This window comes from Stenella coeruleoalba, assembly GCF_951394435.1.
Source record: "Stenella coeruleoalba genome assembly, chromosome: 19".
NCBI lineage: Eukaryota > Metazoa > Chordata > Mammalia > Artiodactyla > Delphinidae > Stenella > Stenella coeruleoalba.
The window spans coordinates 20,218,896-20,243,818 of NC_137165.1; the positions used below are offsets into that span (position 1 = coordinate 20,218,896).

General features: G+C 40.5%; 1 protein-coding gene and 1 pseudogene across 2 annotated transcripts in view; one reads left to right on the top strand and one right to left on the bottom strand.

The window, feature by feature from the left end:
• Positions 1–24,923, bottom strand: part of LOC307178192 (uncharacterized protein) — a 212,164-nt gene that overhangs the window by 138,303 nt on the left and 48,938 nt on the right. The window contains 3 exon segments of the mRNA XM_079906040.1: positions 7,920–8,047; positions 11,115–11,260; positions 24,398–24,496. Of these exon segments, the coding sequence (XP_079762166.1) occupies positions 7,920–8,047; positions 11,115–11,260; positions 24,398–24,496 (373 nt within the window).
• LOC307178198 (glutathione-specific gamma-glutamylcyclotransferase 1-like) lies at positions 2,801–3,726 on the top strand (annotated as a pseudogene). Its single transcript has one exon. The product of its transcript is annotated as a glutathione-specific gamma-glutamylcyclotransferase 1-like (transcript).

Genomic DNA, 24,923 nt, shown 5'->3' on the forward strand with positions numbered 1-24,923 from the left:
CAATAAAACTGAAAGATTGATTCTTTCAGAGAAAATAAGATAGATGGCACTTTGGGACTTCCCTGGTGGCGCAGTGGTTAAGAATCCACCTGCCAACACAGGGGACACAGGTTTGAGCCCTGGTCTGGGAAGATCCCACATGCCACGGAGCAACTAAGCCCGTGCGCCACAACTACTGTTGCCCACGTGCCACAACTACTACAGCGCCTAGAGCCTGTGCTCCACAAGAGAAGCCACCGCAATGAGAAGCCAGTGCACCCAAACAAAGAGTAGCCCCCACTCGCCACAACTAGAGAAAGCCTCTGCGCAGCAATGAAGACCCAATGCAGCCAAAAATAAATAAATATATAAAAAATAAAATAGTAAGATAGATGGCACTTTGAAGGGGATGCCAGGCATGGCTGAGGGGTGGTGAAGGAAGTGAATTTATGCATATACTGAATGCTGAGACTCTCCAGCCCTCTTTCCCAATTTAGCTCCCAGGAGGCTGCTAGAAACTCTTTATATTCTAAACAGGAGAGGCAAGGATAATTTTTTTGAAAAATTAAGCCAGCCCCTAAAGAAAGACATGAAAGTACTGACACAGAGGATTCCAGCTACCCTCGGTGATGGGTAACTGGAGCTCCTAAGCTGGCCCTCATGGTTTAGAGGGCCATACTCTGATCTTCCTCTGGCCTCCTCGGAACCCCTGTATAGAAGAATCCACATGGCCAAAGAGACATGCCCAGGTAGAACACATAGAATTTCCTGGCTTAAAAGCCCTAACACTGTTTCCAGGGCCTTCTTGAAATACTTCTACTGGTCACTTTTCCTGAGGGTCAGTAAGCATATTCTTAGGCCCAAGGGATGTCCAAAGGGTAGAAGTTGAATAAAGGAAGAGTAGGCTGTGAAACAGGGTTTTTCAGTTGCACTCCTGAGTGAACAGATGGGGAATTTTAACAAAGAACCAAATGGAAGTCCTAGAACTGAAAAGTACAGTATCTGTTGCTGTTTGTATTTTTTATTTTTGGCCGTGCCGTGAGGCCTGTGGGATCTTAGTTCCCAAACCAGGGCCTGAACCTGTGCCCCCTGCAGTGGAAGTGCAGAGTCTTAACCACTGGACTGCCAGGGAAGTCCCGAAAAGTACAATATCTGAAATGAAAGTTATACTGAATGGATGTAACAGAACATTGTAGCCTATAAAAGGAGCGTCTGTATACTTGAAGACAGATCAACAGGAATCACCCCATCTGAAGAACAGAAAGGAAGAAAACAATAACAACTAAAAACCACCCTTAGTGATCTCAGGGACAATATCGAGTGCTTACACGTATGTGTAAGTGGAGGTCTGAAAGGAGGGAATAGAGATGCTGAGGCAGAAAAAAATTTAAAGAAATAATGGAAAAAAAATTTCCCAAATTTGGCAGAAACTATCAATTTACAGATCCAAGCTCAGTGAACCCGAAGCCAGATAAATACAATGAAAACACCTAGGTACTTAACAGTCAAGCAGCTGAAAGCCAGATGAATACAATGAAAACACCTAGGTCCATAACAGTCAAGCTGCTGAAAACCAAACATAAAAGAAAAAGAGAGGGTGCCCATAGATCAGCACTGTCCAACAGAACTTTCTGTAATGATGGAAATGTTCTACTTCTGCACTGCCCAATCTAGTAACCACCAGCCATGTGAACATCTGAAATGTGGCTGACGCAACTGAGGAAGTGAATTTTTAATTTTATGTTATTTTAATTAATTTCAATTTATATAGCCATAAGTGGCTAGTGGCTATCATACTGAACAGTGTAGCTAAGAAGCCTTATGAGATATCAACCCATCATAATATGTGCACTTTACTGATTCAAACAAACAGTAATAAAAAAAACAAACAAAAAGTTTAAGATACGGAGATAATTAAAAACTTGAGAACTGACTGGATATTTGATGTTAACGAATTCTTGTTAATTTTTTAATGTGCACATACTTATTGTGGTTATGTTTTTAATAAGACACCATCTGTTTTAAACATATATATTGAAATATTTACAGATGAAATGATATAAATGCCTAACATTCACGTCAAAACAATACGCTGTGGACAGGGGTATAGATGAAACAATATTAACTATGGGTTGATAATTATTGAAGCTAGATGATGGGCACACAGGGACTCATTACACTATTTTGTTTACTTTTGTAGAGTTAAAAATTTTTCATAAAATGTTTTTAGAATGTAGAGCAAAAGGAGAAAGAGATGGAAAATAGAACAAAAAAAAAAAAAAAAAAAGAAAGGGAGACCGGTCCAGGAGGGTCAACATTCAAATAGCAAAACTTCCAATAAGAGAGACAGAGAAAATGGAGGGAGATGTATAAAAAAGAAAAACTCCCAGAACTGAAGGATGCAAGTTTCTACATTGAAAGAGCCCAAAAAGTACCTAGTAAAATGGATGAAAAGAGACACACACACACCAAGGCACATCACTGTGAAACTTCAGAACATGGAGGATAAAGAAAGGATTGTACAAGCTTTCACTGAGAAAGAACATGGCACAGAAAAGGATCAACAATCAGAATGGCTTCAGACTAGGAAGCAAATTTTTTCCTAACCGAGAATGATATACAGAAACCATCAGACAAGTGTGAAGATAAAAAAGACATTTTAAAACATGTGAAGTCTCAAAAACTTTATTCTCTACATACTTATTCTTAGGAAGCTACTAGAGGACGTTTTTCATCAAAATGAAGGAGTAAACCAAGGAAAGAAAAATACAATAGGAGACCCAACATACCAGACAGGTGAAGGGAATGAATCCCCAGGGCTATTATGAAGGGAGATCCCAGGATGACAGTTCCAGGTGTTGAAGGAAGTCTGTTCAGACTGACACAGTCAAAAGACTCCAAAAGGAGACTATAAGAAAGTGAAACTGATTAAGACTATCTTGAAGAGTCTGATCTCACTGCAATTTGGGAATGAATTACAGTTACACAAAAAATTAAACAAACAGGAGCGGCCAAGCAGTGCCAGGCCAGGTGGGTACGTCTGTCTGTCTTGCCATGCCCGCACCGGAGACCAGCCCTGGAGGCGGCCCGGGCCCATTCTGTGGCCGGCACCATGAAGCAGGAGTTGGCAGCCCAGAACACCCCACCCCCCAGGACGACGGCGGCCCCCAAGCGCTGTGGATTTCCGGGTACGGCTCCCTGGTGTGGAGGCCTGACTTTGCCTACAGCAACAGTCGTGTGGTCTTCGTGCACCACTACAGCAGCCGCCTCTGACAGGGAGACACCTTCCATCAGGGCAGCGACAAGATGCCTGGTCGTGTGGTGACCCTCCCTGAAGATCGTGAGGGCTGCACTTGGGGTGTGGCGTACCAGGTGCAAGGTGAGCAGGTCAATGAGGCCCTGAAGTACTTGAACGTGTGGGAGGCAGTGCTTGGTAGCTATGAAACCGAGGAGGTCACCTTCTGCCCTCAAGATGCCCCTGACCAACCACTCAAGGCACTGGCCTACGTGGCCACCCCGCAGAACCCTGGTTACCTGGGCCCTGCGCCTGAGGAGGCCATTGCTACGCAGATCCTGGCCTGCTGAGGCTTCTCTGGCCACAGTCTTGAGTACTTGCTGCGCCTGGCAGACTTCAGGCAGCTCTGTGGGCCCCAGGCACAGGACGAGCACCTGGCAGCCATCATGGATGCTGTAGGCACCATGCTGCCCTGCTTCTGCCCCACTGAGCAGGCTTTGGCACTGGTCTGAGGGGCTGAGCCCCTATGTGAACACAGGGGCCAGGTCCCTACTCCAGTGCACACAGACAGACTTGATATAGCTGGAGCCCACTAAGAACACTTGGTGGGCCGACTGGGGCCTCTCTCAAGCCCCTGCCTGTCTGCCAGCCCCCAGATCTCCTACCTGACACTGACTTACTACTTGAAACTCTATTTATTGCACCATGTTGGTGTGGTGGGCAGGGTGGGGGGCCTGCCCTAGATATAGGCGCCCTGCTGAGCAGTGCCCCACCCCAGGCGCCTGTTGCCTGATCAGAATCCCCCCAGTGCTGCTGCTATCCCCATACTACCCAGGCCTCCACCTCCCCAGGGAGCCTCCAAGAGCCTTGACCCCTCTGCCCATGACTCCAGACCAACCATTCCCTAGCCCCAGAGACAACACCCGTCAAAGGTCCCAGCCTGCTGTTGAGGGTAGGAGAGAGTGAGGAGAGGGGACCCTACAAGAACTGAGGCCCCTGCTAGCCGTGCTCATCCCCCAGGTCCCCAGGGTAGAGCTGGATTTGGAGGCCAGACACAGCTGCTGAGGCTGGGCCTAGGCCTCTTACCCATTTGGCTTTGTTTCCCTGTCCTTCTGTCTGTCTGTCTGGGCTACTCCTGTCTGTTTGTTGGTCTATTCCTGGGAAGCTCATCACTATAGGTCCTGGCACCTTCCCAGTCTGTCCCATACTATAATCCATAAGCTGATCTCATTAAAAAAAAAAATTAAACAAAAAGACAGGTATTAATGTGTAAATATCTAATTACTTATAAAAATTTTAGGGGAGGAAAAAAAATCACACTATATAGCTCAGCTATGAGGAGTATATATAATCATAATAACATAAACAATGAACACTGATGAAAGCAAATTCTAAGACAGCTCTATCAGGAAAACAGGAGGATTGGAAATATGTATGTAGACGACGGCCATAAGTGGTGACAGAAGGCTGTGGACTGGGTTTTTCTTAGCTAACTACAGAACTAGTTGACTCTAAATTGTAGTTTTACAATCCCGATAAAATTAAAATTTGAAAGAATGGTGCTATCCATGTTCTCACAAGAGTTTACAGCCTGGTGAAAAAGGAGGCCAAGCAGCTGTGAGAACACTACAGCATCTATACAAAGATTGGGTTGAACACGTGTTATATCATTGTTCTACTGTCTTTTTGCAGACACTGACTTGAAGAAGCAGTCAGCTGCCAGGTATCAAGTTTGAAGGGGTATATTGGGAAAATGTTTCTAAGCAACTGACACAGAGGAAATGAAAAACAAGGATCTCAAAGTCAGAGAAAACTCAGAGAAAATTCATTTAGACATTTGTTAAGGTTTTTGTTTTATTTAAATAGAGGGGATCAATTCGCTTTTCTTTTTAAGGAATATAATTGTATGATATAAATAAACTCAAGAGAAGCTCCCAACGGGGACAAGCTAAGCTTTACTTTGTGTAATATTGATAAGTTGAATTCACAAAGGCTTTTACAACCAACATTATTAGTACAGCTGAAAAAATTTTCTAGATTCAAATTTCTAGTAGGCACCTAAGTTATAACTTATTTTACATTTTAAGAGGGAACAGTGTCCTTCAATAATGTTTCAAAAAGACTATAAGCCAATAAGTAGTTTGACGATGTTTTTAATGAAAAGTTTTTGTACTAAATGTTACATTACAGTTTTGGCGACTAGGTTTATCTGTCCTACGTTGATATCAAATTAGCCAAAATAGCTAAAACTCACACTGCTTTCAAAATTTCATTTCCTAAACCCCCATTTTTTCTTTCCTGATTTTATGGTCTGGAGTACTAGAAAAGTACTAATTTTTCCTGCATGAGCTCTTGCATTTAAACATTATGTTTGCATAACATTTAAATGCCAATCAATCTTTACCTGGCTTTATCTGGATCTTTATGGTCTAAGCTTGTTGAAGTTAAGATCTGATTCTTTTTGTTCATACTAGGACAAGAGCAGAATGGAAGCTGAAATCTAAAGTAGCCCACCACTTTAAGCTAGTCATTAGTTTCACCTTGCACTAGCAGACATTAAATAGAGCTGCTCACAGCGGGGAAAGAAACTTCACCTCTTTTCAAGTTTTTGCTTATCTTCTCCATTGGGCAATACCAATTAATGAGAAAATACCCATTATTATGACATCCCTGCAAGAAAAGAATCCATGGGGAAAACATGGAGAATCGATAGTTGACTACAGATGGAAACTGCTTTATTATATTCTGCTTAGATAGAAAATTTTTAAGATTGTTTTTATAATGTCACATTTGTGAAAATGAAAACTTGCTAGTCCTAATATCATAACAATACTTTTGAAGGAGGGGTTTGGACTAAGATTCAATTTCTTTTATGAGGGTTCCTATTTGGGATGTTCATTTCACTGAATGTGAAATGGAAATGCAAATAGGGAAGTAAACGGACATTTATTTATTTACTGTTTCCTTTTGGTTTTAAGAGTAGGAAATTTGCCCTCATTTCTGTGACCCAAATTCCCTTTCCTAATTCTAAAGTAAAGCATTCTCGCACCCATGCTGACTGTCCTCAAATATTTGGCTTGAGGATCTGCGGGCCAACAGGAGGTTAGATTTCAATGAAAAGAGAGGAGATGTAAATTTGAGTTAGTTAGTTTCTTTTAGGATTCTGTGCTGGAAAAGCCCCTTAACACATTAGTCTCATTATAGCAAGAGAGCCAATTCCTTCTGCACAGAAATCCTTGTTTTGTTCTTCTAGACTGAGCCAAGTTATATTGTGACTCACTCATTGTCACTCTAAATCATTACACCCTTTTCTGAGAAAGAAGCAGTCAACTGCTGAGGCAGCAAGGTAGTTAGTCAACTGGCAAGCAGGCTTGGTGCACTGGCACTTAAACTATTGGAGAATGTTACTTTCAACTCTAAGTAATTTTATTGTTGATGTCTCACCATAAGTACTAGTATCCCACACTGGTATTTCCAGGAGATTGAGCAATGGGATCCTACCCGTCTTGATTGGAAAGTGGAAGGTTGAAATTTTTTGCTCATCATTTAAAACATATTTTATAGTCTCATTCATACTATTCTATCATTTCAAGTTCTCGATAGAAGGGGATAGCAATCCTCTTTGTTGCATCTTCTGACTGTCAGTCACAGTGCACCTTTCCCTCTTGTTTTTTTTTTTGGTTAAATTGTGAGCTGACTTTCAGTAGAGACTTTCTTCTCAGATGGGAGTCCTGATGGCCTTAAAGTTCAAAACCATTGCATAAAGGCCGTTCTGCATTTGCTTCCGCCAGGTACCCTGGGTTTCACCAGTTCTGGTCCAATTTTACATTAATTTACTGGTTTGGAGAATTCTTCACGTACACAGTATAAATTCGGGCCCTGGATTTCTCACAAGAGGTCGCCCAGAACCCAGGTCAAAGAGAACTCTCTCATCACTTGCCCCTGTGGAAATCTTTTTCTAGTTCCCCTTTCATTGAGGGACTTGCCCTTCCAGGTTCTCAGCTTTGTGCAGGGATCAGTTACAATTCCCCATCTCAGGTCAGCCCAATGTGGTCTCTTCTGTCCTTGTGAGCATTAAAACCCTCAACTTCTTGGGCATATATCTGTATTTTATCCCTTGAGTGTTGCTACAGCTTCAGCTTACATGCTTACTACTCTGCCTTCATGTTGCTCAAACCCCAGAAGGCTTATATTTCAAAGAGAAATTCAAAGTGGTGAAAACGAAACGATACTCTAAGCTAGGACCTTAAGCATTCTAAAAAGTCAATATTTTCAAGATGGAGAGGCTCTTATAAACTTCATAAAGTTCTGAGCTCCTCTAAGATGCTGCTACAGTTACCACACACTTATCATATTTAAATCCAGAAAACTCAACTACTTATGGCTGTGTATTCAAAGATGACCTCCACACAGCTCTACTGAAATCTATTCTTGTGACATTCAAATTCCCTATGAAAGTCTTAGGAAAAAAAAAAAGTTTGCACATAACACCTTGAAACGTTTGTTTGTTGAGTAAAAAGAAAGTAACTTTGTGTCAAGGCGTGACTTCTGTGTGTATTTTTAATGAAAAATAAAAGTCTTCTCCACAGATTTATTTCAAACCCTATTCCATGACCAAATCTAATATAAGAAAGAGAGGGGTTGCTTTACAGATAACATTGGCAAGACATAAACCTGTACCCCCTGAGTGAAGTAAAAGTCTAACCTGCAGGTTGTTCAGAGGCTCCATCTTCATGACTGGGCCCAAGGTGTTGAGGCAGGGAGACATCAATGCTCTGGTTTGGCATCAGTGGTGTATGGATGGCCAGAGGAGTACTGGGGATGACACCAAAGCTAGGAGAGAGGATGAAGAAATCCCAGAGGTTAATCAGGAGGTAGGATTTAGTCACGTCTTTAGGTTTCAATGGCTTTTTACTCCATTTGAAGGAAACATAAGGAATAGAAGGCACTAAAGTGCCCAATTCTAATTTGCTGTAACACTAGTTACAACATAACCTCTTTTTTCCATTAAGAAGATTTGAGGAAGGAGAAAACATTCATAAGCACAGAACTGGTTTGCTAATGCTCTGATTCTGAAAGTTTCTTATGTTTCTCATGCCACTAGAGGGACAGGTTTGATAAGCATCTTTTTCTTTTACATCTTCCTTTAGATAATCTTTGGGAGAAAGAACACTTAAGAATACCCACCCTGTAAAGTATAATGATATTATTTCACTTGCTTGATAACCTGCCTGATCAGACCAGAGTGTGATTTACTGGTAACTCTCATTTTCTTTCTCCTTTACTTACTTACACAGGATACAATCATCGGGAAAGAGCCGGCCTAAGTAAAGCAGAGTTGATTGGCTTAAACATTCCAAACAACACCCCAAAGGATAAGTTGTAGACTCAAATCTGGCCACTTTCTTCGCCTAAGGCAGGCAGTGAGTACCCACAAGTTTGACTTCTCAGAGAAGCCTGCCTAATAATAATACAAGAATAGTAAAGAGATGGGAAAAGCCTGAGTCTGAAGTTACAAAAAACCCAAAAATATATGAGGAAAGACAGACATGTCTTACGTCTCAGGAACATAAGAATACAATTTTAAAAAGATGGAGCAGAAAGGAAAGGTAGGCCCATAGGTGTAACAAATAAACATCTTAATGATATAAATTTATAATGAATTTATGTTCTAATGAGCCTCAGGAAGGAAGATGGGATTTTAATATTTATAAAATAATTATTGAGTTTATATAGGTAGTATATCAATTTCAAGAGTCAAAGACTAGCAGAAGAAACATTTTCCTTTTTGTAGATAAACTACACTTTAGAGTCCCAAATGCAATAAAGAAATGATTTTGAGTAGACACATCACTCATTTTGGTATCAACACTTATGGGTCAAAAAACCCTTTTGCCCTTTTGATCTTGCTCTCATTATTTATCTATGTGGAAAACCATAAGGAATCTAAAAAAAGGCTACTAGAACTAATAAGTAAGTTTAATGAAGTTTCAAGATACAAGTTCAATGTACAAAAATCAGTTGTATTTCTATATACTAGCAACAACCAAAAACTAAAATATGCTTCTTACTATAACATCAAAACTATAAAGCACTTAAATGTGACAAAAGATGTGCAAGATCTGTACACAAAAAACTATAAAACACTGCAGAGAGAAGTTAAGGATGACCTACATAAATGGGGAGACATGCTATGCTAATGGATTAGAAGACTCAATATTGTTTGATGCCAATTCTTCCTCAAACTGATCTGCACATTCACTGCACTCTCAAGCAAAATTCCAGCAGGCAAAAGACCTAGGATTGCCAAAACAATTTTTGAAAAAGAACATACAGAGTAGGAAGGTTTATACTATCTGACTTCAAGACTTACTACGGAAAAAAAGTTTACTTTGACTCTTACTTTACACATATTACCTCACCAAAAGTACCTCAAAGTGAATTCTAAAAGGTAAAGGTAGGAGCTAAATCTATTAACACTTCTATTAAAAACATTAAAAAAAATTGTAACTGTGGGTCAGGCAAAGATTTGTTAAACAGAACACAAAAAGCAAAAGACATAAAAAGGAAAAAATTGTAAAGTAAACTTTATTTAAGTAAAAAACTTGGGCTTCCCTGGTGGCGCAGTGGTTAAGAATCCTCCTGCCAATGCAAGGGACACAGGTTCAATCCCTGGTCCAGGAAGATCCCACATGCTGCAGAGCAACTAAGCCCGTGAGCCACAACTACTGAGCCTGCACTCTAGAGCCTGAGAGCCACAACTACTGAGCCCACATGCCACAACTACTGAAGCCCGCATTCCTAGAGCCCGTGCTCCACAACAAGAGAAGCCACTGCAATGAGAAGCCCGCACACCTCAACGAAGGTAGTAGCCTCTCCTCACGGCAACTAGAGAAATCCGGCACGCAGCAATGAAGACCCCACGTAGCCAAAAAAAGCAAAACAAAACAAAACAGTGTATATGTGCCAATCGCAATCTCCCTTAAAAAAATAAATAAATAAAACAAAAAATAAAAAACTTGTTCTTTGAAAAACACTGTTAAGAAAATAAGGCAAGCCACAGACTGGGAGAAAATATTTGCAAGACGTATCTGACAAAGGACTTGTATCCAGAGTATATAAAGAAATTTATTACTTGATAATAAATCAATTAAAAAGAAAAAAAGAAAAAGGAACGATTTGAGCAGATACTTCACCAAAGAAGATATAAGAATGGTCAATAAGATTATGAAAAGAATGTTCAATATCAGTAGTCATTAGGGAAATTCAAGTTAAAATGGGATACTACTATACATGTGTAAGCATGGCTGGCATTGGTAAGAGTATGGAACAGCTGGAACATTCACAGTTATTACCATATGACCCAGCAATACCACTGCTAGGTATTTATCCAGGAAAAATGAAAACATATATCCACACAAAGACCTGTACGTGAATATTCACAGGCGCTTTAGTCATAAAAGATAAAACTGGAAACAACCCCCAGTTCCACCAACTGGTGAAAGTGTAAACAAATCACGGTATAAGCATCGATGGAGTCCTACTCAGTAAAACAGAACAGACTGCTGAAACATCTCAAAGCGTTATGCTAAGTGAAAGAAACCAAATGCAAAAGACTCCATACTACGTGATTTCATTTACAAAACATTATAGAAAAGGTATGATTATAATGGCAAAGACAGTTTTCTTATTCCATATGGATGAGTTTTCCCAGCAAAATTCCCTAGGGCCTCCAGTGTTGAAGCTGACCACTGAACAGATGTGCAAGAGCCTTCACTCACTCTACATCAAACATCTGCCAACACGAGAGTTTTTACCCACTGCTAAATAGAACACTCTCTTGTTGGACACAAAGGACACTGCTGTGTCAGGATCGAGCTGGGGAACTCAGATTTCTTACCTATTCTTGTTCAACTGAATTGCAAAGTCTGTCATGTGCTGCAGAGCTTTGTTGGTGAAGTTCATTTCCATATAGATGTGCCCTTGGCGGTGAGTAAGTATTCCCGGAATCTCCAGGCCCTTAGCCTTTACTGCAGGCAGCCAGACCTGAAACACAGTATAAAGCCCAATGAAACCAGACAGGACGCTTCTGAATAAAGATGAAATTAAGATTTCACTTCCTTAGGCAACTAAGGTGATTTTTATACCATAAATACCAAGCCAAATGCAAAAGGCTCCGGATAAAGTCATATTTGCTGAATTTTGAGATCATTCTCAACTATTTAAGAACCAAAACGAACCCACCAAAAATCAAAAAACAAACAAAAAAACCCCAACCAAACAAAACAAAAACCCAACCCAAAACCGAAGCCAAAAACAAACAAAACAAGAAAAACAAGCCCCAAAATAGTCTATGGGTAGCCATGGCGAAAGGAGAAATTCCAATGAGCATAACATGGGGTTTCTTTGGTTAGTAGCTTTGGTAAAAGGCTTAAAAGGGGAAAAAACTGATCTAATGAAAATCGCATGTTTACAATATTTGAAGACTTTTAAAAATCATTACCAAATTCCTTATCAGTAATGTGTTAAGGGCAAGGACCATGTCTTATGTATATTTTTAACTCTCGTTATAGTCTCTGGGAAATAGTAAGTATTCAGATGTCGTTTAAGTAATCTGAACGCCTATTTTCTCTATATAATTCATTCGTGACCCACCTCTGGCTCCAGAATCTGTGATACTCTCTGGAGTGTACCAGTTTACACACACACACACACACAGACACACACATATATATATATATAAAACCAACAGGAATTCATGAACTGTCCTGACTAAAGACAGAGTACCCATTAGTCAGTGGGTGGCTAGTTAACATGAGAATATACTCAACCACATTACAGGAAAAAAAGGAAAAAGAAAAGAAGAAAATGACACTATTTAATAGAACAAAATACTATTTTTCATCTATCAGAGGGTCAAAAATTCAAAAAGTCAGTAATGCTCAGTGAAGGAGAATATAAGGAATCTGGCACTATTACATTCTGCTTTGGAGAACATAATTTGATGTCACCTTTTTGGAGGGTAAGTTGGTAATGTCTTATTTATTTATTTATTTATTTTTACGGTACGCGGGCCTCTCACTGTTGTGGCCTCTCGCATTGCGGAGCACAGGCTCTGGACGCACAGGCTCAGTGGCCATGGCTCATGGGCCCAGCCGCTCCGCGGCATGTGGGATCTTCCCGGACCGGGGCACGAACCCGCGTCCCCTGCATCGGCAGGCGGACTCTCAACCACTGCACCACCGGGGAAGCCCCGGTAATGTCTTATTTAAAAAAAATAATTTATTGTTTTATTTTTGTCTGCGTTGGGTCTTAGTTGCAGCACAAAGGATCTTCATTGCGGCAAGCAGGATCTTTTTGTTGCTGTGCAGGCTCTTTGCTGTGGCACGTGGGCTTCTGTCTAGTTGTGGTGTGTTGACTTCTCTCTCTCGTTGTGGAGCACAGGCTCCAAAGAGCATGGGCTCTGTAGTTTGTGGCACATGGGCTCTCTAGTTGAGGTGCGCAGGCTCAGTAGTTGTTACATGCAGGCTCAGTAGCTGTGGTGTGTGGGATTAGTTGCCCGGTGGCATATGGGATCTTAGTTCCCCAACCAAGGATCGAACCTACGACCCCTGCATTGGAAGGCGAATTCTTTACCACTGGACCATGGGGAAGTCCCTGTAATGTCTTTTTTTGTGTGTGTGGTACGCGGGCCTCTCACTGCTGTGACCTCTCCCGCTGTGGACCACAGGCTCCGGATGCGCAGGCTCAGAGGCCATGGCTCACGGGCCTAGTGGCTCCACGGCATGTGGGATCCCCCCGGACCGGGGCATGAACCCGTGTCCCCTGCATCGGCAGGCGGACTCTCAACCACTGCTCCACCAGGGAAGCCCCTGTAATGTCTATTTTTAAATGCTTAAATGATCAAGTACATTCCAAGTTTATCCTATAGATATGCTTACAAAAATATACCATGATACACATAAACAAGAATGTTCATGGTAACATCATAATAACAAAAAAGGGGGCGGGGATAGGACTAGATGAATAATCTAAATGTCCATCACCAGGAGAAAGATTAAATACTTTGTGGTACACATCAATAAAGTGGATACAGACATTCAAAAGACTGTGGTAGAGAAAAAACAAGGTGCAAAACAGTATATCCCACTGACAGTATTTAAAGGATACAAACATACAGGTATATGCACGATCTTTTTTTCTTCTGAGAGGACACAGAAAAAGTTAATAGTGGCTACTTATGGGGAAGTGGGGACAGGGAAACTTAATTTTCCACCTGATCTTTCTACATTATTTAAATTTGTCATTTCTAGGTATTACTGTAATGTTAGTAAACAAGTACGTTACATAATCTCTTAATCAATTAAAAGTCTGTGGGGATAATATCCAATGGAGTAACCTTACAACAAAGCTACTAAGTTGTGCCAAAACACTATAGCTCAGTTTTGAATCATATTTCTGGTTAGTCTATGTAATGGGTGTGTACACAAAGACAAGACTCCTGCGAAGGACAACTGGTTTACTATCTGCAGCAGGGATCCCCCACACTGAGCTGGATGAGCAGGCAGAGAATTCAGAGCAGGCAGAGAGTTCAGAAAGCAACCAGGCGTGCTGCCCCTCAGAAAGGCAAAATTAAAATAATCCTAGCTTAGCCTGGAAGGCACTATTCCCAAGGGCCGAAATATGCTTCATTTACAGGGAGTTTCCCCTTCCCCTTTTGAATTTCAATCTGAGCATGACATCAAGTGAGGCTGAGACTAGAGGGACACCAATGACACTAACCTAAATCAAAACTCTAAAAAGGTGTAGTAAAATGCATGGAAACCAAATCTGGGCAATGGCACTCTAGAATCCATATGCAGTACCAATGGAAAAAGGAGAGTGGAAAGAATGCAAAGTAAAATGTTACTTCTCTATTATGTCTTTTTCCTCCTGCTGTTGCTCTGTATATCACATCTACACTAGACTGACTTCAGTGTTGACAAGCTAGGCAATATTTCTAAACTAGAGAACAAATACTAAATGCTTAGTATTTCCAATTTTAAGTCTAATTATACAAATGGTTAATAAGGATGCTATGGTGCTTCTTATAGCTAGGTTTAAGGCCGCCTTTCATCCTCCTCGTAAATCCTCTAGAAAAAGAGCCCCAAGCTGGGATTTATTATCAGTGAGAGTAACACAAATGTCAGATGCTAAATAATGATGAGTCTGGCTAGTGGTTTATCTATTTTGTTTATCTTCTCAAAGAACCAGCTTTTAGTTTTATTGATCTTTGCTATTGTTTCCTTCATTTCTTTTTCCTTTATTTCTGATCCGATTTTTATGATTTCCTTCCTTCTGCTAGCTTTGGGTTTTTTTGTTCTTCTTTCTCTAATTGCTTGAGGTGCAAGGTTAGGTTGTTTATTCGAGATGTTTCCTGCTTCTTAAGCTGGGCTTGTATTGCTATAAACTTCCCCCTTAGAACTGCTTTTGCTGCATCCCATAGGTTTTGGGTCGTTTGTCTCCATTGTCATTTGTTTCTAGGTAATTTTTATTTCCTCTTTGATTTCTTCAGTGATCACTTCATTATTAAGTAGTGTATTGTTTAGCCTCCATGTGTTTGTACTTTTTTTTTTCTTTTCTTTTTTTTATTTATTTATTTTTTTTAACATCTTTATTGGAGTATAATTGCTTTACAATGGTATGTTTCAGCTTCACAACAAAATGAATCAGTTATATATATACATATATTCCCATATCTCTTCCCGCTTGTGTCTCCCTCCCTCCCACCCTCCCTATCCCACCCCTCCAGGCGGTCACAAAGCACCGAGCTGATCTCCCTATGCTATACAGCTGCTTCCCACTAGCTATCTACCTTACGTTTGGTAGTGTATATATGTCCATGCCTCTTTATCGCTTTGTCACCGTTTACCCTTCCCCCTCCCCATATCCTCAAGTCCATTCTCTAGTAAGTCTGTGTCTTTATTCCTGTTTCACCCCTAGGTTTTTCATGACATTTTTTTTTCTTAGATTCCATATATATGTGTTAGCATACGGTATTTGTCTCTCTCTTTCTGACTTACTTCACTCTGTATGACAGACTCTAGGTCTATCCACCTCATTACAAATAGCTCAATTTCGTCTCTTTTTATGGCTGAGTAATATTCCATTGTATATATGTAACAAATCTTCTTTATCCATTCATCCGATGATGGACACTTAGGTTGTTTCCATCTCTGGGCTATTGTAAATAGAGCTGCAATGAACATTTTGGTACATGACTCTTTTTGAATTATGGTTTTCTCAGGGTATATGCCCAGTAGTGGGATTGCTGGGTCATATGGTAGTTCTATTTGTAGCTTTTTAAGGAACCTCCATACTCTTCTCCACAGTGGCTGTATCAATTTACATTCCCACCAACAGTGTAAGAGGGTTCCCTTTTCTCCACACCCTCTCCAGCATTTATTGTTTATAGATTTTTTGATGATGGCCATTCTGACTGGTGTGAGATGATATCTCATTGTAGTTTTGATTTGCATTTCTCTAATGATTAGTGATGTTGAGCATTCTTTCATGTGTTTGTTGGCAGTCTGTATATCTTCTTTGGAGAAATGTCTATGTAGGTCTTCTGCCCATTTTTGGATTGGGTTGTTTTTTTGTTATTAAGCTGCATGAGCTGCTTATAAATTTTGGAGATCAATCCTTTGTCAGTTGCTTCATTTGCAAATATTTTCTCCCATTCTGAGGGTTGTCTTTTGGTCTTCTTTATGGTTTCCTTTGCTGCGCAAAAGCTTTTAAGTTTCATTAGGTCCCATTTGTTTACTCTTGTTTTTATTTCCATTTCTCTAGGAGGTGGGTCAAAAAGGACCTTGCTGTGATTTATGTCATAGAGTGTTCTGCCTATGTTTTCCTCTAAGAGTTTGATAGTTTCTGGTCTTACATTTAGGTCTTTAATCCATTTTGAGCTTATTTTTGTGTATGGTGTTAAGGAGTGATCTAATTTCATACTTTTACATGTAGCTGTCCAGTTTTCCCAGCACCACTTATTGAATAGGCTGTCCTTTCTCCACTGTACATTTCTGCCTCCTTTGTCAAAGATAAGGTGACCATATGTGCGTGGGTTTATCTCTGGGCTTTCTATCCTGTTCCATTGATCTATCTTTCCGTTTTTGTGCCAGTACCATACCGTCTTGATAACTGTAGCTTTGTAGTATAGTCTGAAGTCTGGGAGCCTGATTCCTCCAGTTCCTTCTTTCGTTCTCAAGATTGCTTTGGCTATTCGGGGTCTTTTGTGTTTCCATACAAATTGCAAAATTTTTTGTTCTAGTTCTGTGAAAAATGCCAGTGGTAGTTTGATAGGGATTGCATTGAATCTATAGATTGCTTTCGGTAGTAGAGTCATTTTCACAATGTTGATTCTTCCAATCCAAGAACATGGTATATCTCTCCATCTATTTGTGTCATCTTTAATTTCTTTCATCAGTGTCTTATACTTTTCTGCATACAGACCTTTTGTCTCCTTAGGTAGATTTATTCCTAGATATTTTATTCTTTTTGTTGCAATGGTAAATGGGAGTGGTTTCTTGATTTCACTTTCAGATTTTTCATCATTAGTATATAGGCATGCCAGAGATTTCTGTGCATTAATTTTGTATCCTGCCACTTTACCAAATTCATTGATTAGCTCTAGTAGTTTTCTGGTAGCATCTTTAGGATTCTCTATGTATAGGATCATGTCATCTGCAAACAGTGACAGCTTTACTACTTCTTTTCCGATTTGGATTCCTTTTATTTCCTTTTCTTCTCTGATTGCTGTGGCTAAAACTTCCAAAACTATGTTGAATAAGAGTGGTGAGAGTGGGCAACCTTGTCTTGTTCCTGATCTTAGTGGAAATGCTTTCAGTTTTTCACCATTGAGGATGATGTTTGCTGTGGGCTTGTCATATATGGCCTTTATTATGTTGAGGAAAGTTCCCTCTATGCCTACTTTCTGCAGGGTTTTTATCATAAATGGGTGTTGAATTTTGTCAAAAGCTTTCTCTGCATCTATTGAGATGATCATATGGTTTTTCTCCTTCAGTTTGTTAATATGGTTTATCACATTGATAGATTTGCGTATATTGAAGAATCCTTGCATTCCTGAAATAAACCCCACTTGATCATGGTGTATGATCCTTTTAATGTGCTGTTGGATTCTGTTTGCTAGTATTTTGTTGAGGATTTTTGCATCTATTTTCATCAGTGATATTGGCCTGTAGTTTTCTTTCTTTGTGTCATCCTTGTCTGGTTTTGGTATCAAGGTGATGGTGGCCTCGTAGAAGGAGTTTGGGAGTGTTCCTCCCTCTGCTATATTTTGGAAGAGTTTGAGAAGGATAGGTGTTAGCTCTTCTCTAAATGTTTGATAGAATTCGCCTGTGAAGCCATCTGGTCCTGGGCTTTTGTTTGTTGGAAGATTTTTAATCACAGTTTCAATTTCAGTGCTTGTGATTGGTCTGTTCATATTTTCTATTTCTTCCTGATTCAGTCTTGGCAGGTTGTGCATTTCTAAGAATTTGTCCATTTCTTCCAGATTGTCCATTTTATTGGCATAGAGTTGCTTGTAGTAATCTCTCATGATCTCCTTTATTTCTGCAGTGTTAGTTGTTACCTCTCCTTTTTCATTTCTAATTCTATTGATTTGAGTCTTCTCCCTTTTTTTCTTGATGAGTCTGGCTAGTGGTTTATCTATTTTGTTTATCTTCTCAAAGAACCAGCTTTTAGTTTTATTGATCTTTGCTATTGTTTCCTTCATTTCTTTTTCATTTATTTCTGATCTGATTTTTATGATTTCTTTCCTTCTGCTAGCTTTGGGGATTTTTTGTTCTTCTTTCTCTAATTGCTTGAGGTGCAAGGTTAGGTTGTTTATTCGAGATGTTTCCTGCTTCTTAAGGTGGGCTTGTATTGCTATAAACTTCCCCCGTAGAACTGCTTTTGCTGCATCCCACAGATTTTGGGTCGTTGTGTCTCCATTGTCATTTGTCTCTAGGTATTTTTTGATTTCCTCTTTGATTTCTTCAGTGATCACTTAATTATTAAGTAGTGTATTGTTTAGCCTCCATGTGCTTGTATTTTTTACAGATCTTTTACTGTAATTGATATCTAGTCTCATGGCGTTGTGGTCAGAAGAGATACTTGATACAATTTCAATTTTCTTAAATTTACCAAGGCTTGATTTGTGACCCAAGATATGATCTATCCTGGAGAATGTTCCATGAGCACTTGAGAAACATGTGTATTCTGTTGTTTTTGGATGGAGTGTCCTATAAATATCAATTAAGTCCATCTTGTTTAATGTATCATTTAAAGCTTGTGTTTCCTTATTTTCATTTTGGATGATCTGTCCATTGGTGAAAGTGGGGTGTTAAAGTCCCCTACTATGAATGTGTTACTGTCAATTTCCCCTTTTATGGCTGTTAGTATTTGCCTTATGTATTGAGGTGCTCCTATGTTAGGTGCATAAATATTTACAATTGTTATATCTTCTTCTTGGATCGATCCTTTGATCATTATGTAGTGTCCTTCTTTGTCTCTTCTAATAGTCTTTATTTTAAAGTCTATTTTGTCTGATATGAGAATTGCTACTCCAGCTTTCTTTTTGTTTCCATTTGCATGGAATACCTTTTTCCATCCCCTTACTTTCAGTCTGTATGTGTCTCTAGGTGTGAAGTGGGTCTCTTGTAGACAGCATATATAAGGGTCTTATTTTTGTATCCATTCAGCCAATCTGTGTCTTTTGGTGGGAGCATTTAGTCCATTCACATTTAAGGTAATTATCGATATGTATGCTCCTATTCCCATTTTCTAAATTGTTTTGGGTTCGTTATTATAGGTCTTTTCCTTCTCTTGTGTTTCTTGTCTAGAAAAGTTCCTTTAGCATTTGTTGTAAAGCTGGTTTGGTGGTGCTGAACTCTCAGCATTTGCTTGTCTGTAAAGGTTTTAATTTCTCCATCAAATCTGAATGAGATCCTTGCTGGGTAATCTTGGTTGCAGGTTCTTCTCCTTCATCACTTTCAGTATGTCCTGCCACTCCCTCTGGCTTGCAGGGTTTCTGCTGAGAGATCAGCTGTTAACCTTATGGGGATTCCCTTGTGTGTTATTTGTTGTTTTTCCCTTGCTGCTTTTAATATGCTTTCTTTGTTTTTAATTTTTGACAGTTTGATTAATATGTGTCTTGTCGTATTTCTCCTTGGATTTATCCTGTATGGGACTCTCTGTGCTTCCTGGACTTGATTAACTATTTCCTTTCCCATATTAGGGAAGTTTTCAACTATAATCTCTTCAAATATTTTCTCAGTCCCTTTCTTTTTCTCTTCTTCTTCTGGAACCCCTATAATTCGAATGTTGGTGCGTTTAATGTTGTCCCAGAGGTCGCTGAGACTGTCCTCAGTTCTTTTCATTCTTTTTTCTTTATTCTGCTCTGCATTAATTATTTCCACTATTTTATCTTCCAGGTCACTTATCCGTTCTTCTGCCTCAGTTATTCTGCTATTGATCCCATCTAGAGTATTTTTCATTTCATTTATTGTGTTGTTCATCATTGTTTGTTTCATCTTTAGTTCTTCTAGGTCCTTGTTAAATGTTTCTTGCATTTTGTCTCTTCTATTTCCAAGATTTTGATCATCTTTACTATCATTATTCTGAATTCTTTTTCAGGTAGACTGCCTATTTCCTCTTCTTTTGTTAGGTCTGGTGGGTTTTTATCTTGCTCCTTCATCTGCTGTGTGTTTTTCTGTCTTTTCATTTTGCTTATATTACTGTGTTTGGGGTCTCCTTTTTGCAGGCTGCAGGTTCGTAGTTCCCGTTGTTTTTGATATCTGTCTCCAGCGGCTAAGGTTGGTTCAGTGGGTTGTGTAGGCTTCCTGGTGGAGGGGACTAGTGCCTGTGTTCTGGTGGATGAGGCTGGATCTTGTCTCTCTAGTGGGCAGGTCCACGTCTGGTGGCGTGTTTTGGGTTGTCTGTGGACTTATTATGATTTTAGGCTAATGGATGGGGTTGTGTCCCTGTTTTGCTAGTTGTTTGGCGTAGGTTGTCCAGCACCGTAGGTTGCTGGTCACTGAGTGAAGCTGGGTGCTGGTGTTAAGATGGAGGTCTCTGGGAGATTTTTGGCATTTGATATTATGTGGAGCTGGGAGGTCTCTTGTTGACCAGTGTCCTGAAGTTGGCTCTCCCACCTCAGAAGCAGAGCCCTGACTCCTGGCTGGAGCACCAAGAGCCTTTCATCCACATGGCTCAGAATAAAAGGGAGAAAAAATAGAGAGAATTAGTAGAAGTTTGAAGAAAGAAAGAAGGAAAGAAAGCAAGAAAAGGGAAGGAAGGAAGGAAGAAAGAAAGAAGAAAAGAAGGAAAGAAAGCAAGAAGGAAAGAACGGAGGGAGGGAGGGAGGGAGGAAGGAAGGAGGGAAGGAAGGAAAAAAGACAGAAAGAAAGAAGATACATAAAATAAAATAAAGTATAATAAAGTTATTGAATAAAAAAATAATTATTTAGATTAAAAAAAGGGATGGATAGAACCTTAGGACAAATGTTGGAAGCAAAGCTATACAGACAAAATCTTACACAGAAGCATACACATACACCCTCAAAAAAGAGGTAAAGGGGAAAAAATCATAAATCTTGCTCTCAAAATCCACCTCCTCAATTTGGGATAATTCGTTGTCTAAAGGAGGGAGGGAGGGAGGGAGGGGGGGAGGGAGGGAAGGAGGGAAGGAAGGAAGGAAGGAAGGAAGGAAGGAAGGAAGGAGGTAAAGTATAATAAAGTTATTAAAATTAAAATTAATTATTAAGAAAGAAAATTTTAAAAAAAACAATGGACGGATAGAACCCTAGGACAAATGGTGAAAGCAAAGCTATACAGACAAGATCTCACACAGAAGCATACACATTCACAAAAAGAGGAAAAGGGTAAAAAATCATAGACATTGCTCTCGAAGTCCACCTCCTCAATTTGGGATGATTCGTTGTCTATTCATGTATTCCACAGATGCAGGTACATCAAGTTGATTGTGGAGCTTTAATCCGCTGTTTCTGAGGCTGCTGGGAGAGATTTCCCTTTCTCTTCTTTGTTCTCACAGCTCACAAGGGCTCAGCTTTGGATTTGGCCCTGCCTCTGTGTGTAGGTCGCTGGAGCGCGACTGTTTTTTGCTCAGACAGGACGGGGTTAAAGGAGCCGCTGATTCGGGGGCTCTGGCGCACTCAGGCCGGGGGTGGGGGGGGAGGGAGGGGCACGGCGTGCGGGGCGGGCCTGCGGCGGCAGAGGCCAACATGACGTTGCACCAGCCTGAGGCCCGCCGTGCGTTCTCCCTGGGAAGTTGTCCCCGGATCCCGGGAACCTGGCAGTGGCGGGCTGCACAGGCTCCCCGGAAGAGGGGTGTGGATAGTGACCTGTATTCGCACACAGGCCCCTTGGTGGCAGCAGCAGCAGCCTTAGCGTCTCCCACCCGTCTCTGAGGTCCGTGATTTTAGCCGCGGCTCGCGCCCGTCTCTAAGATCCGCGCTTTTAGCCGTGGCTCGCTCCCGTCTCTTGGGGTCCGCGCTTTTAGCCGCAGCTCGCGCCCGTCTCTGGAGTTCGCGCTTTTAGCCACGGCTCACGCCCATCTCTGGAGCTCCTTTAAGCAGTGCTCTTAAACCCCTCTCCTCACGCACCAGGAAACAAAAAGGGAAGAAAAAGTCTCTTGCCTCTTAGGCAGGTGCAGACTTTTCCCCGGACTCCCTACCGGCTAGCCTAGCCGTGGTGCACTAACCCCTTCAGGCTATGTTCAAGCCGCCAACCCGAGCCTCAGCTCACAGCCCCGCCCGCCCGACCCGGCGGGTGTGCAGACAAGCCTCTTGGGCTGGTGAGTGCTGGTCGGCAACGATCCTCTGTGTGGGAATCTCCCTGCTTTGCCCGCCGCACCCCTGTTGTTGTGCTCTCCTCTGTGGCTCCGAAGCTCCCCCCTCCGCCTCCCGCAGTCTCCGCCAGCGAAGGGGCTTCCTAGAGTGTGGAAACTTTTCCTCCTTCACAGCTCCCTCCCACTGGTGCAGGTGCCGTCCCTATTCTTTTGTCTCAGTTTTTTCTTTATTTCTTTTGCCGTACCCAGGTACGTGGGGAGTTTCGTGCCTTTTGGGAGGACTGAGGTCTTCTGCCAGCATTCAGTAGGTGTTCTGTAGGAGTTGCTCCACGTGTAGATGCATTTCTGGTGTATCTGTGGGGAGGAAGTCAATCTCCGCGTCTTACTCTTCCGCCATCTTCCCAGCACCCCCCAGAGCTCTTTCTTTCATATAAAGGAGAGAGGCTCCAGGGCCTGTAGCAAAAGACAGAAATGAACTTCAAGGCCCTAAGGTGAAGTCAAATACATGGCTAATTTAATGGCAATCACCCTACAGAGTCTGTAATAAGCACTACATGATTAAGAAGGGGCAATTTCTATTCAAAATGGCCCCCTGTAGATGACCTATTAAACACTAACGTGAAAATTAACGTCTAACCTAAACTACTTTGATTCAGAAGATGACCAATTTCTGCTCTTAGTGTCAAGACATGCCTCATCAGTGATGGACAACCTCCCAGTCCACTTTTCATCGACAGATGGTGAGCCATGGCCTGCCCTTGACTCCACATACTCATATGGATGCGTCTTCACACTAACCATAATGGGGTCAAGTGAAGGTTTAGAGACTTGGGGAAATAGCACATTAAAAAGTTCATTCATAATTTGTTGGAGAAATGGAGAAAACTGAGAGGTACAAGGGGTGGAGTGGGACACCTCTATTTTCTGTGAAGTGAATTTTCTGACATCCTTTAACTCAACTACTGTTGGTCAACTGCTCCTAAAAAGATAATCAAGTGATAATTCTCAGTAATATTTACGTGCATCAGTAATCAGACACGACAATTATCTTAATTTTTAGTTCAGGTCTTCTTCACATTTGAGTTCATTGATTGTAAAACATCTGTACTTGAATCAAGTGTCAGAAAGTAGTCTTTGACTCTAGCAGTTTTCTTGGCTGTATTTTTTTCAGAGTTGTATAGCATATTCTATAAACAACTTATTTAATAATGTTGTCTGCTTTATAGTATTCCATTAAGTATTCAAATGCCTTATCTGCCCGTCGAACTTCTTTTCCTTAAAATGGATTCCTGGCATTTCTAAAATTAAATACTGTCAGAGGAAAGAAGAACTTTGCATTTATCATGTACAAAATGATGCACTTTGACCACTTAACAGATGATGCATTGGCAACTATTCAAGGTTCACATTTGTGGTCTCAGTTTGGAACTGGGTTTCAAGAAGTGTACTAAGTGCACACCCCAACCGTACTAATTAATTACAGGATTTACCATATTTAGTCCTCCAATTGTGTTCACTATTGATATGAAATAAAGCTCCCCAGAGCAAAAAAAAAAAAGGAAAGATGACAGCTCAGAGCTAGGTTAAAGAACTATAAAAGAGTTCAAATGCTGTTAGTATACAACTATAAAGAGATGAAAGAGGAAAATGGTAAATTGAATATCTGAATCAGATTCCATGTGTAAATGCACATCATAACTCTTGACAGCCTGCTAAAGCCAGCCTGTTCTCAAATTCAATTAAGAACATTACTGGATCATGATGGACTGATCATTATACTAGTTACGTCAGAAAAAGTAATTACTTTGATTTCTGTGTATTCAGCTGGTTGCCACATTCCTGAAATCAGAACCCTCCCTAAAAGGACCAAAAATACTAAATAATTAAGGAAGCAGCATTAGCACTTTAAAAGTACTTAAAGAGAAACGCAACTTATCTAGAAGGTAGAACAGCACACGAGATATTTGTCAAAGCATTTACCATCTCTACAGGGTACTTTCATTTGAAAGCTGAAATTAAGTCCCCCAGAAGGAGATACTGTGAGACTCAATGTCATTTTCACAAAGTCATGTCCTTCATTAACACTAAAGAGTCTAAGTTCAATTTTCATGAATTATCATTAAAACTGGAGTCAGTCGATTCATTTAGAAGCCATACAACCAGTTCTAATTCAGCAGAATATGTAAAAGAGGCACTGTTTTTATTTTTATAACAGAATCTAAAGACTGCACTCCTTCCGTTTAAAATCTCTGCAAATGAACCTTCTTGGAAGAAGTTTCACAATTTCCTAGAATTTAAAACAAGACAAATCAACTCCATGCTTTTTTCAGACTTCTTACCTGTGTTGCCAAACTCAAGACCTGCTGTACCAGCTCCTGCGTTTCTGATGGTTTCCTGAGAAACAGCTTCACTATGGCAGTAAGCAGAGTGAGCTGTACCTAAGCAAATGTAATTTAATAGGTAAAGTGAAAGGCATTTGCATTATTCCACACCATGAATTCCAAAGTGATATTTTCCCAAATATGACTTACTATGAGGTCTTTCTGACTTTGATTAAGAAACAAAGGTTAAAACTCAGCCAATATCCACAATAGCAGTCAAAGGTTTTCATCAACTGAAAACTCACTAGCCTCCTATCTCCAAATTGCATTTTTTGGCATCAAAAACTGCCGGTTTGTTTCTGGCCCAGATAATCATCTGTATTTCTTAAAGTACACGCTAACATACTGATGGTAATAAAACTGGTTCCTGACCAAATCCTTTTTTACTTCCACCAAAAGCTACAACTTCCAGGGAATTAGGGAATCATTTATCATACTGAGGCAAGAGCCAAGACAGTAGAATTGTGCCAGATCACAACCAATT